Genomic DNA, 12,380 nt, shown 5'->3' with positions numbered 1-12,380 from the left:
GCGCTGGGATGGCATTGGGACAGGATTGATGTGTACTACAGACAAGCATGAGCATTCCCCCCCTTTTGAAGTCTCTCCATGTATAACTTGGAGAAAATAAAATCGAAATTAAACGGGCAAAAGTTATCGTGAATAACGATTGTGTTGAGTGGTCCATGGTTTATTGAGTGCTGCATATTGTAATGCTGATCACGTGCTGTGGTTTGGTGTGGCGTGGCGAGATGAACCTGCTTTCCTTCATTTATTAGCTTTGCTTCCTCTCCGGGAAGGGAAACAAAAACCCTCCCCAAACAAATTCACTTGCACGTCTCGCCACCAACACTGCAAAACATTCATTGACTGCCAGCCTCGCTCGGCTCAGTGGGGCCACGTCGGTCAGTCAGTCAGTCAGTCATCACAACAGGTTCCAAGGGAAGCGGGCAAGATGCTCACCAGCCGACCTGACTGAAAGGAAGGAGACAACACAGACAACCACCCCCCTCCAAGGAACCAGATCCTGATGGGACCTCTCCGTCTCTGTTTGCAAGCCATGGCATTGGCTTTCTGTGCCACCCTGCCCACGGTGAGCGTCGGCGTGCCTACTGACCATGGGGCTCAAGTCCAGGAGTGGTAGTGGCAATGGCAAAGGCTCAGGCTCAGGCGACGGCTCCGGCAAGAAGCCGCGGGTGGGTTTCGCCGCCGAGCCCGAGCCAGAGCCAGAGCCCGAGGCGGTGGGGTTGGGGCTGAGCTCCGGAGGGGACCGCGACGGCGCTCGGCTGCTGGAAGGGAAGAGCAGAGGAGAAGGCAGACCGGGATCCAAGCAAAGCCTCAGCCTGCTGACCAAACCGCTGAGCGGACGGCCAAGCAAGAGAAAAGCCAGCTGCAGAAAGCTGCAGAACTTTATCTACGATGCGCTGGAGAGACCCGGAGGATGGGCTCTGGTCTATCACGCCTTCGTGTAAGTAGCACTCGATGCAAAGCTCCCTTTCGCATCTGCAGCTGGGCTTTATTGATATGCAACGGCGGGGTGATTGCACTGGGATTGCTTCTTTGTTGTGCCTAATTGCCTCTTGCTTTGTCGTGTCAAATATTGCGAATCACCGGTCCTCGCTTTGTCTAACCCCAAATGTACCCATACAAAAGGTGCATTCCTGTTGTTGGTGCTCTGTCACACACAAACCCTGACAGTTCCCTCGTATGCCGCTGTTAATCAGCATTCACCATCATTAATGTCTGCATTTTTTTTAAAAAAAAACACATTTTTAAAACAGCATTAACTGCAGAAATTCTATTTCGACTCGCAGAGCAAAGATTTCGTGCCCGTTACCGTGTAAGGTTCTAGGTAAAATGATGGGAAAGGGTGTATTGGATTTGTTGGACTGGTTGCGCGATCCTTTTAGCCGAGAGCCACACCTAGATGCGATTTAGGAAATTGCTAGTTTGCAAATGGGGCACTTTTGTTTTTAAACGAGGAGTCATAACAGCACAAGTCATCATTGGTGGTCTGGTCTATTGATTGCAGAATAAGCCAGTGGATTGTTTGACATCTTCCCGAGTTTTAGTGGAAATCTCCATCTGAAGCAGTGACGTGATCCCTGGTGATATCGAGACATCATCAAATAAACCCCAGGTTTATTCTAGACAGCGATGATTTTACCACGTTTTCGTGGGTACTTTAAAAGCGACACCCACTCAATAAATCGTCCCCCCCCCCCATGGGATAAGCTCTCATGCCAATTAGTTTAAAAAACAGTTCTCATTATTTATAAATGCAATCGTTTTTTTTAAACACAAATCTATATTCTACCTCACTTGGCAATTATTTCTGTACTTTCTATTAGCAATGAGGGGCAGGCAGCACAGTGGCGCAGCGGTAGAGCTGCTGCCTTACAGCGCCATTGACCCGGGTTCAATCCTGACCACGGGTGCTGACAGTACGGAGTTTGCACGTTCTCCCTGTGACAGCGCGGGTTTTCTCTGGGTGCTCGGGTCGTCCCCCCCCCACACACACACACACACACATATACACACACACTCCAAAGACGTGCAGGTTTGAAGGTTAATTGGCTTCTGTAAATTGTTCCTAGTGTGTAGGAGAGAACTAGTGTACAGGGTGATTGCTGGTCGGCGCGGACTCGGTGGGCTGAAGGGCTTGTTTCCACACTATATCTCAAAGGTAAACTAAAGCAAAGGAAGACCTGAAGAGATACAACACGATGCTTAATCCTTCAACCAGCTACACTTTGTCCAAAGTAAAATCTACACTCCTTCATGTTTCTGGTGTAGGAAATGTTGTGTGCCATCATCTCATCCCCAGTAATTATTGCAGAGAAAGGATAAGTCCTCTATTTAGATCATCTGTTAAACCTAGAGCAGGAGCCTGCATTTGTGTACTTACACTGAAAGATAGACTTTTGAACTTGGAGGATCATAGACTAATGGATGTTGGGAAGTGTTGAGGGAACCCAATGCACTCCAAAGAAGTAAAGTTTCACCCTTGGGTGTAAATAGAATAAGATTCTGTTACATCATCATTGAATATAAAAATGAATAATTCAAAATAAAACCATAATAAACGATATATTGTATTCTATATTTATTAAATACTTAAAATATTATTGCCATTCTTCAAAATGCCCTGCTGTTAGATATGCTGACTGTGAAGTGGTAAGCTCGTTTTGTGAATTTGGAATAAAAATAACATGATTATGATCGTGTGGTGCCAGTTGGCAATCAAGTTACTGTTTCAACCCTTGTTTCTTTTGGGAGGTGACTTTTTACACATCTACTAATGCATCTTTGCACAGGATTGAACAAAAACATGTTTGCTACATAGTTCACCAGACGAGATGATCTCTTGTTTTTAGCAGCAGAGAAAATACCCTTCCATTCTGTACGATTCAGGCAATAAAACACAAATCCAATTTCTTCACAGTTAGCACGATTGTGCTGAAAAATCAATGCAGTAGATTTCACTGGACTCTAGCACATTTAAAAATTGTTAGAGGTATCACAGCCTCATGGTAGACTTTTCTTAATTGTCACCTTCTGGCCTAATATTGATGTAGTTACAGTAGGTTCATTTTTAACTACTTTAGTTTGTGTTGTAATTAAACACCATCAATTTTTGTATTGTCGCATATTATTTCAGCCATTATGCTTTATTATCCATTTGTCAGTATGATTGAATCTATCATATAAATATACGACAAAATGCTGGAGTGAAGAAGGGTCTCGACCCGAAACGTCACCCATTCCTTCTCTCCTGAGATGCTGCCTGACCTGCTGAGTTACTCCAGCATTTTGTGAAATAAATACCTTCGATTTGTACCAGCATCTGCAGTTATTTTCTTACAATATAAATATACCATATCCTCAACAGTGTTTTTGTACTTCACTGCTGTAACCACATCATGCACAAATAATAGCGATCCCACAGTCGATTCCAGACCATTTAATAAATAAAATTCACTGGGAATAATGCCTGCAAAATTGCCTGCAGTCCAACAGAAGCTCTCGCTGTTGTTCAGATAATTTCCCACTAAATTTCTTTATTGATGTGAATAATCAGGGTCCAAATAGAAATCTTTCTTATGGAACTTTGTCAAAACACTTTGAAATAAATTGCATTGTGCAGAATCAGACTTGCCAATTCTTTCAGAAACAAATCCTCCAATATATAAGATAGACACAAAATGCTGGAGTAACTCAGCGGGGCAGGCGGCATGGCTGGAAAGAAGGGATGGGGACGTTTCGGGTCACAGTTCCTTCTTACATTCCACCAATATATGTTGTTCTTCTAAAGTTGACATTTCCTTACCATTTCTTGCATAATTCCATTGCATGGGCTTCTCCTGATGACCCATTTGACTTACGTTAACATATCTAGAAGTTATGTTCATAGTCTTCTAGTTGTCTGGGTCCAATTTATTTTTCTTTTGAACTAAATGTTAAAGTTGACCAATATTGCAGTTGACGTGTTGCCTTTCAGGCCTAAAAAGTTTAATTGCAGTTTGGAAACAAAGCAAGCGGTAACAGCAAGTTTCTTCTTTGTTGTTTTAAAGAATGTTACAAATTGGAGAATGTTTGGCTGCATCTTAAAATATTGGATGCCTTTGCAGATTGTTAGGCGTCTTTAATAATTGTGCCATATCTAAATCGTGTTATCTCTAAAGTCTAGTTAATTTTGTATATATATATATATATATTCAGTAAATTAGTTTGTTTTCAATACTGGGGTGCATAACACCCAATAATTTTCTTGCAATGTTAACCCATTCTCCACATATTCTGGGAGACTCCTTTAACAGCTCACATTTTCCCAGTCTCCTCTATCTTGTTCAGTACATAATCAAACCATTATAGTGTGAGGAAAATATCTAAATCCTTAAATAAAACAAAATATTTCTGCAGTTTTTCACTGTTCTCTCTTTAATAGCACCTCTCCACATTCTCCAGCATTGTACTTGCACAATATTACTGGGCTTACTGTAGCTCTGTGTTCAAAATAAATAGTTTCAATAAGTGCCTCAAGAGGAGGGACAACTGGAAAGTATGGCTGTATCCCAAGCTGCTAAGTCACTTTTCCATTGCATTATCCCCAGCAATGGAGTTAATTTATTTTGCTATTCTACATGGTGGCATGGAGGAGCAGTGATAATACTACAATCCCGGAGGCTCTGTTCTTTAATCTGCCGTTTAATTGCTGAAATTTAATTTGCAGACCCCAATATTACTAATCCTCTGTTCCATTTCCGTCTGTTCCATTGGACCCTCAGAATGTTTGCAACTTAATTGTGATAACCCTTGACTTGGGAAGGGGGGGGTGGCAGAGTTATATTTGAGATCCTTGGTTGCATCTGCAGAAATCTCTGTTCCCTGGCTGTGGAATCAACTATTATCACTTAACATCTGCAGTTTGCATTTCGCAGGTGAATGCTGTCTTCACACATTTAGATTTTTTTTTTGCTGAGGTTGTTTCACGACCAGCCTTTACTACGTTTATAATTCTGTTCCATTCAAAAGCGGAATTAATTTCAAAACTGTCAATACCTTTTCCGATAATTTTCATTTAAAATTTGATTTTGGATTTGAGATGTCTTGTTTTCCATTAAGAAAATCGCATAGCAAAGTAGCTAAATGGGATATACTTTTTGTGTATCAGGTCAAGAAGCCTGAAATATAATTTCTAAAAGTTACGAAAGTAACATCATAGAGTTTGAGTGCTGTATTTATGTACAGTTTGTAAAAAAGAAAAGTTGGATTATTTAAAATTTAATGTTTAATACATGTCAGAACACAAGATAATAGGAGCTCCTGGCACATCAAGCCTAGTGACCATTCAATTTTATCATGGAGGATCAGCCCCAGGCCTCAACTCCTCAACATGTTACCCTGTCTACTGGTGTCACTACTTTCAGAGAAATCTGTACTTGTGCCTCTGAGTCTCCCTGTTTCACTACACTCCCTAGGGCCATGTCCTTTACCATTTAAGCCTTGCCCTGTTTAATTTCCTAAAAGATATCACTTTACATGTGTCTGCATTGAATTCCATTTGCCATTCCCTTGCTCACTTTCCCAGTCGATCTATATCCTATTGTCATTTTAGACAACCTTCTTCGCTGTCCATCACGCCACCAATTTTGACGTCATCTGCAAACTTACTAATTGTGCCATCGACATTCTCATCCAAAACATTGATATTTATGACAAACATCCGACAATTTTGTATCCAATTGGCTAGCTTTAAATCTCTGAATGCTTATCTTAAATCTAAGCTGTCATTGTGTGTTTTGTAGCTTTATTACGCATTACCTCACTGGCATTTTTGCAGATCGAACAACACTAGGATATACACACTTTGTATGCGTGTTCAAGACTCATATGCTTACAACACGTGTCTCAGTATCTACACACATCCTGTGCAGAACATGGCCAGGATTGAAGAAGGTCTTGAAGAAGGGTGTTGACTCAAAACATCTGTCCATTTCCCTGCAGAGATACTAAGGGGAATGTTCTGCTGAAAGCTGGCATGGGCACGATAGGTTGATTAACCTCCTTCTGAGTTATAATTAGAAACTACGTGAAAAGACAAACAATTGCCATTTATGGCTGGCAGCCTTTATTAGTGTTGTGACTGGCTCAGAACATGCTATTTCATTATTTTAGTGACTGTTCCAGTGTGAGTTATGTATCTCTCACAATTTTATATACAGTGCCCTCCATAATGTTTGGGACGAAGACCCATTATTTATTTATTTGCCTCTGTAATTTGAGATTTGTAATAGAAAAAAAATCACATGAGGTTAAAGTGCACATTGTCAGATTTTATTAAAGGGTATTTTTATACATTTTAGTTTCACCATGTAGAAATTACAGCTGTGTTTATACATAGCCCCCCCATTTCAGAGCACCATATTGTTTGGGACACATGGCTTCACAGGTGTTTATAATTGCTCAGGTGTGTTTAAATGCCTCCTTAATGCAGGTATAAGAGAGCTCTTAGTACATAGTCTTTCCTCCAGTCTTTCCATCATCTTTGGAAACTTGTATTGCTGTTTATCAACATGAGGAACAAAGTTGTGCCAATGAAAGCCAAAGAAGCCATTATGAGACTGAGAAACAAGAATAAAACTGAAGAAAGAGAGCACTGGTGGGTTTACTAATCGTAAAGGGACTGGCAGGCCAAGGAAGACCTCCACAGCTGATGACAGACGAATTCTCTCTATAATAAAGAAAAATCCCCAAACACCTGTCCGACAGATCAGAAACACTCTTCAGCAGTCAGGTGTGGATTTGTCAATGACCACTGTCCGCAGTAGACTTCATGAACAGAAATACAGAGGCTACGCTGCAAGATGCAAACCACTGGTTAGCTACAAAAATAGGATGGGCAGGTTACAGTTTGCCAAGAAATAATTGAAAAGAGCAACCACAGTTCTGGAAAAAGGTCTTGTGGACAGATAAGACGAAGATTAACGTATATCAGAGTGATGGCAAGAGCAAAGTATGGAGGAGAGAAGGAACTGCCCAAGATCCAAAGCATACCACCTCATTTGTGAAACATGGTGTAATGGCCTGGGCATGTAGGGTTGCTGAAGGTACTGGCTCACATATCTTCATTGTTGATACAACTGCTGATGGTAGTAGCATAATGAATTCCGAAGTGTATAGACACATCCTATCTGCTCAAGTTCAAACAAATGCCTCAAAACTCATTGGCCGGCGGTTCATTCTACAGCAAGACAATGATCCCAAACATACTGTTAAAGCAACAAAAGAGTTTTTTGAAGCTAAAAAATGGTAAATTCTTTAGTGGCCAAGTCAATCACCCGATCTGAACCCAATTGAGCATACCTTTTATATGCTGAAGAGAAAACTGAAGGGGACTAGCCCCCAAAACAAGCATAAGTTAAAGATGATTGCAATCCAGGCCTGGCAGAGTATCACCAGAGAAGACACCCAGCAACTGGTGATGTCCATGAATCGCAGACTTCAAGGAGTCATTGCATGCAAAGGATATGCAACAAAATACTAAACATGACTACTTTCATTTACATGACATTGCTGTAACATTATGGTGCCCTGAAATGGGTGTCTATGTGTAAACACTGCTGTAATTTCTACATGCTGAAACCAAAATGTACAAAAAAACCCTTTATTAAAATCTGACAATGTGCACTTTAACCACATGTGATTTTTTTCTATTACAAATCTCAAATTGTGGAGTACAGAGGCAAATAAATAAATGATGGGTCTCTGTCCCAAACATTATGGAGGGCACTGTACCTCTATAAGGTCAACCCTCAGCCTCCTACACTCCAGGAAAAACTCCCACTGGTGGGTGAGTCTAGGACCAGAGACCATAGTCGCAGAATAACAGGACCTACCTTTAGAAAGGAGATGAGGAGGTGTTTCTATAGGCAGAGGGTGGTGAATCTGTGGAATTCATTGCCACAGATAGCTGTGGAGGCCGTCAATAGATGTTTTTAAGGCAGAGTTTGTCAGATTCTTGATTAGTAAGGGTGTCAGTGGTTATGAGGAAAAGAAAGGATCAGTCATGATTAAATGATGGAGTAGACTTGATGGGCCGAATGGCCTAATTCTCCTATTACTTATAAACTTGAAAAAAAAGACCCAGGCAGTCCAGTCTCCCATTATAACATAAATTCTCCTGACCTAGTAACATTCTTCTGTATCTATTCTAGCTTCATGACATCCTTCCTCTAGCTCCAAGTGCAGTCTCACCGATGTCTTGTACCCCAAGTGCAGTCTCGCCGATGTCTTGTACCCCAAGTGCAGTCTCGCCGATGTCTTGTACCCCCATACTATGACATCCCAATTTTTTTGCTTGGTACCCTGACTTATGAAGGCAAGCATGCCAAACACCTGGGCGGCACGGTGGCGTAGCGGTCGAGTTGCTGCCTTACAGTGCTAGCAGCGCTGGAGACCTGGGTTCGCTCCTGACTACAAGTGCTGTCTGTATGGAGTTTGTATGTTCTCTCCGTGACCGCATGGGTTTTCTCTAAGATCTTCGGTTTCCTCCCACACTCCAAAGACGTACAGGTGTGTAGATTAATTGGCTTGGTAAATGGAAATATTGTGTGTAGGATAGTGTTAATTTACGGGGATCACTGGACGGTGCGGACTCGGTGGGCCCAAGAACCTGTTTCTGCGCTGTATCTCTAAACTAAACTAAATCTTCTTCACCTCCCTTCAATCCAGGGCACACCTTTCAGGGAACCATGTAATTGTTCCCCTTGGTCTCTCTGTTTTAAAACACCCATCAGGGTCCTGCAATTACTGTGCACATCCTTCCCTGGTTTAACTTCTCAGAATACAACAGTTCACATTAGTCTGAATTAAGTTCCATCGGCCATTCCTTGGCCCACTTTCCCAGTTGACTTAGGTCCTGTTGTAATCTTAGATAACCTTCTTCACTGCCACTTTTCATGTCATCTGCAAACTTACTAACCGTACCACCTATGTTCTCATCTACTGTTAATATCGATGACAACCGAGCACTGAGCCCCGCAGCACACCGCTAGTCACAAGTATTCAATCTGCAAAGCATCCTTCCACGACCACCCTACAACCAAGCCAGGTTTGTATCCAACTGTCTAGCTCACCCTGGATCCCACTTGAACTCATCTTCTGGACCAGGTTACCAGGTATTTTTAGGTGGAACTGTTGTTGGATTCCATCAATCCTTGTTTTTTCTTGTGCATGGCATGAAGATGTGATGTGTGGGATTTCTGTGCTGTGTAGTTGTGCCCAGTACCCTGGATATCTAATAAGTTATCGTCCACTGATAATAATTTCCAGATGGCTGTGTAATGGAATAAATGTTAATGAAGAGATTGATTAAATGCGAGCATATGGGGCTGCTCTTGTAACAGACTGGAAGACTCCTGAGAAGTCCCAGTTGTGGGAATGGTGGGATCAGATAACCTGCATATGGAGTTATCCGACGCTGCATATTCTGAGTTTTACATGCACGCTAGCTGATAGTTACTTAAACTACATCGGAGGTTCACTTTAAGCGACATTAATTTGGTCCTGCACAGCTTTTTTTGCCGAGAGTTGAATTTGACAGAGTATTCTCATTTGGCCAAATCAAAAGCCAGGCAAAGAACATGATGGTGTTGGACGGGAAAACTGATATGCTGAAAACATAAGCAAAATTCCATGAATTTAATAGTAGAATGAATTGCAAAACTGAAGTTTAGTTGCATTTAAATGTCTTTGTTTCAAAAATACATTTTTTATTAAGCTACTACTGAGCATGTAGCAATGATTGTTGTACAATTAGATCCATGTTGATGAACTAATGGAACATAAATTTTCTTTACATTACTTTTACATGTAAATTTCAGAAAGATAATCTGCAAGGTGAAAGATTTGATGTATGTTTGTTGACAATATTTTGGAGAAGTCTTTTTTTGTGGACCCCCTTCTGTTTCTTTTGTTTACTGTTAATCCACCTCATTCAAATCAGAGGTGTGAGGAAGCAATGATTTATATCCTCAGAAGTGCCTCCCCTCCTCCCTGCAAATCTTTCCGAATAGGTCAAATTATCTAAAGAGCTGGAACCTAATTAGTTTCTTAATCCTACAAAATTAGGCCGTGATATTCCCAGCAGAAACGTTCCAAAACATCTCACATTTTATAAGACATAAGGAAGTTTGAACTTGAAAGAGTTTTTGTCAAATGAAGCACTTCTGAGCTATTGAGCCTGTTGTCTCCCACATGAACAGGTGCATCAGTGTTGCCATCCCAGAATGAGAGGCCAATATCAATTGAGTCAAGTCAAGAGTCAGGAGTGTTTTATTGCCACATAGAAACATAGACATAGAAAGTAGGTTTATTCACAAAATGCTGGAGTAACTCAGCAGGTCAGGCAGCATCTCGGGAGAGAAGGAATGGGTGACGTTGTAGTGTTTAATAGCCTGATAGTTGTAGGAAACTGTCACAACTGTGTGAACCTCCATAGACTCAGATCTCAGGGTGATAAAGGATGCAAGTCAATCACAAACATGAGGAACATTTACCCACATGAATACATTAGTATTTCATTGTCTTATAAGGGTCTCGACCTGAAACGTCACCCATTCCTTCCCTCCGGAGATGCTGCCTGCCCCGCTGGGTTACTCCAGCTTTTTGTGTTTATCTTCGGTTTAAACCAACATCTGCAGTTCCTTCCTAATCATATGGAGAACTTGTGCTGCACTCTCTCTTTTGCAGGTTCACCCTCCCTTGAGGAGGGGGACCAAATCTGTTCACAATATTCCAAAAGTGGTCTCCCCAGGGCTGTGTATAAGTGCCAAAGGGCCTCTACTCTGACTTAAACCCTCTTGCGATAAAGGCCAACGCACCATTTGCCTTCCTAATTGCTTGCTCCACCTTCAATCTCAAGTTCCAGTGATCTGTGTCGAATGATACTCGTCTGTCTGAACACTGACATCTTTCAAGTTACCATTTAAAATATATGCTGCGTTTCCATTTTATCCCTTAAAGTGGATGACTTTATATTATCTGCATTATATATTGCTGAGCACATTTTCACACATTCACAAAAATTGTCTATATCTCCTTGATGTCCCACCGCCACCCAGGTTTATATCGTGAACAATAATGAATATATTATATTTAACCTCAAACCCTTTCTACCACCAGTCCGTCTTTGATCTAGGTTGTGAATTGCATGGGCATCAGCACCAATCGCCAACCCACCCCATAATTTACAAGTGCTCAAAGCAAAAAGGATCTGTTTGTGCCTACAGTCTTGTTTTCTGTCCGTTAACTAATCTTCACTTCATGACAATTTATTACCCTCAAATTCATGTACTGTAATTTTGTTTTATAATCATGAGTGGCCCCTTGAAACTCCAAATGAACCATGTCAGCTGCGTTGCTCATATCTATTCCATTAGTTCCAACCTAAATAACCCCATAAGGTTCATGATTCCAGAGTGGGAAATGTGCTGAAGTTGTGGTAGGTGAAGAATGGACTGCCAGAAGAATATAACGATGTAAGGGGACACCAAAATGGATGGCTATAGCTTTCAATGACAGAATCACTGAAGCAAAGCAAGAGGTGGATAATTGTTTAGAGATTTTTGTGACAAGGAGGATATGGTGTTGGGAATTCAACATGGAGAGAACCTTTTCATACCTCTAGTTTCCCTCTCCCCTGACTCTCAGTCTGAAGAAGGGTCTCTACCCGAAACATCACCTATTCCTTTTCTGCAGAGATGCTGCCTGACCCGCTGAGTTACTCCAGCATTTTGTGTCTGACAAGGCAGAAGGCAGAGGTCCTGCTCCAGGCTCTGTGGCATATCCTTTCAACATAAGCATCGACACTACCAAGCTGAAGACAGTCAGTCAGTTCAAGTACCCGGGAGATGGCAGCTCTTCTGATAACTCTGTCGACATGGAAGGTAGGCAATACATCTCTGAACTGCAATATTGTATGACACAGAGGACAGCCTTCAGGAGCTGGTGTTCTCATGTGATTTGGACTGGTTAGGATTGGTGCTAGAATATCAGAAAGGAGGCTTTGTTTAAGTGCACATATTCTTCCTCAGAAAGATCAATGAACCACTTGCACAGCAATGGTTTGAGCAGATAGGAATCACCTATTGGATAAAAGTAGCTGAGAAAGACTACTTGTGACCAAAGAAGAACTGTAGACGCTTTAGGTTTGAACGTACAAATAGTTAATCTTTAATGCCAGGCACAACTAAATTTATTTAGTGTGTAGAAAGGAACTGCAGATGCTGGTTTATACCAAAGTAGACACAAAGTGATGAAGTAACTCAACAGGTCAGGCAGCATTCTCTGGAGATAAAGGACGGATGACGTTTTGGGTCGGGTCTGAAAAAGGGTCCCAACCCAAAATG

At 41.6% G+C, this 12,380-nt stretch overlaps 1 protein-coding gene across 1 annotated transcript in view; it reads left to right on the top strand.

The window, feature by feature from the left end:
- Nucleotides 1-250: 250 nt before the first annotated feature.
- kcnq3 (potassium voltage-gated channel, KQT-like subfamily, member 3) overlaps nucleotides 251-12,380 on the top strand; it is a 247,296-nt gene continuing 235,166 nt past the window's right edge. Inside the window, exon 1 of the mRNA XM_078397327.1 lies at nucleotides 251-937. Within this exon, the coding sequence (XP_078253453.1) occupies nucleotides 588-937 (350 nt within the window). The 5' untranslated portion in view covers nucleotides 251-587. The remainder of the gene's footprint in view (nucleotides 938-12,380) is intronic.

Source organism: Rhinoraja longicauda, chromosome 4 (genome assembly GCF_053455715.1).
Source record: "Rhinoraja longicauda isolate Sanriku21f chromosome 4, sRhiLon1.1, whole genome shotgun sequence".
NCBI classification, from domain to species: Eukaryota; Metazoa; Chordata; class Chondrichthyes; order Rajiformes; family Arhynchobatidae; genus Rhinoraja; species Rhinoraja longicauda.
The sequence above is the reverse complement of the archived record's forward strand: the minus strand, read 5'-3'. Positions and strand labels throughout refer to the sequence as shown.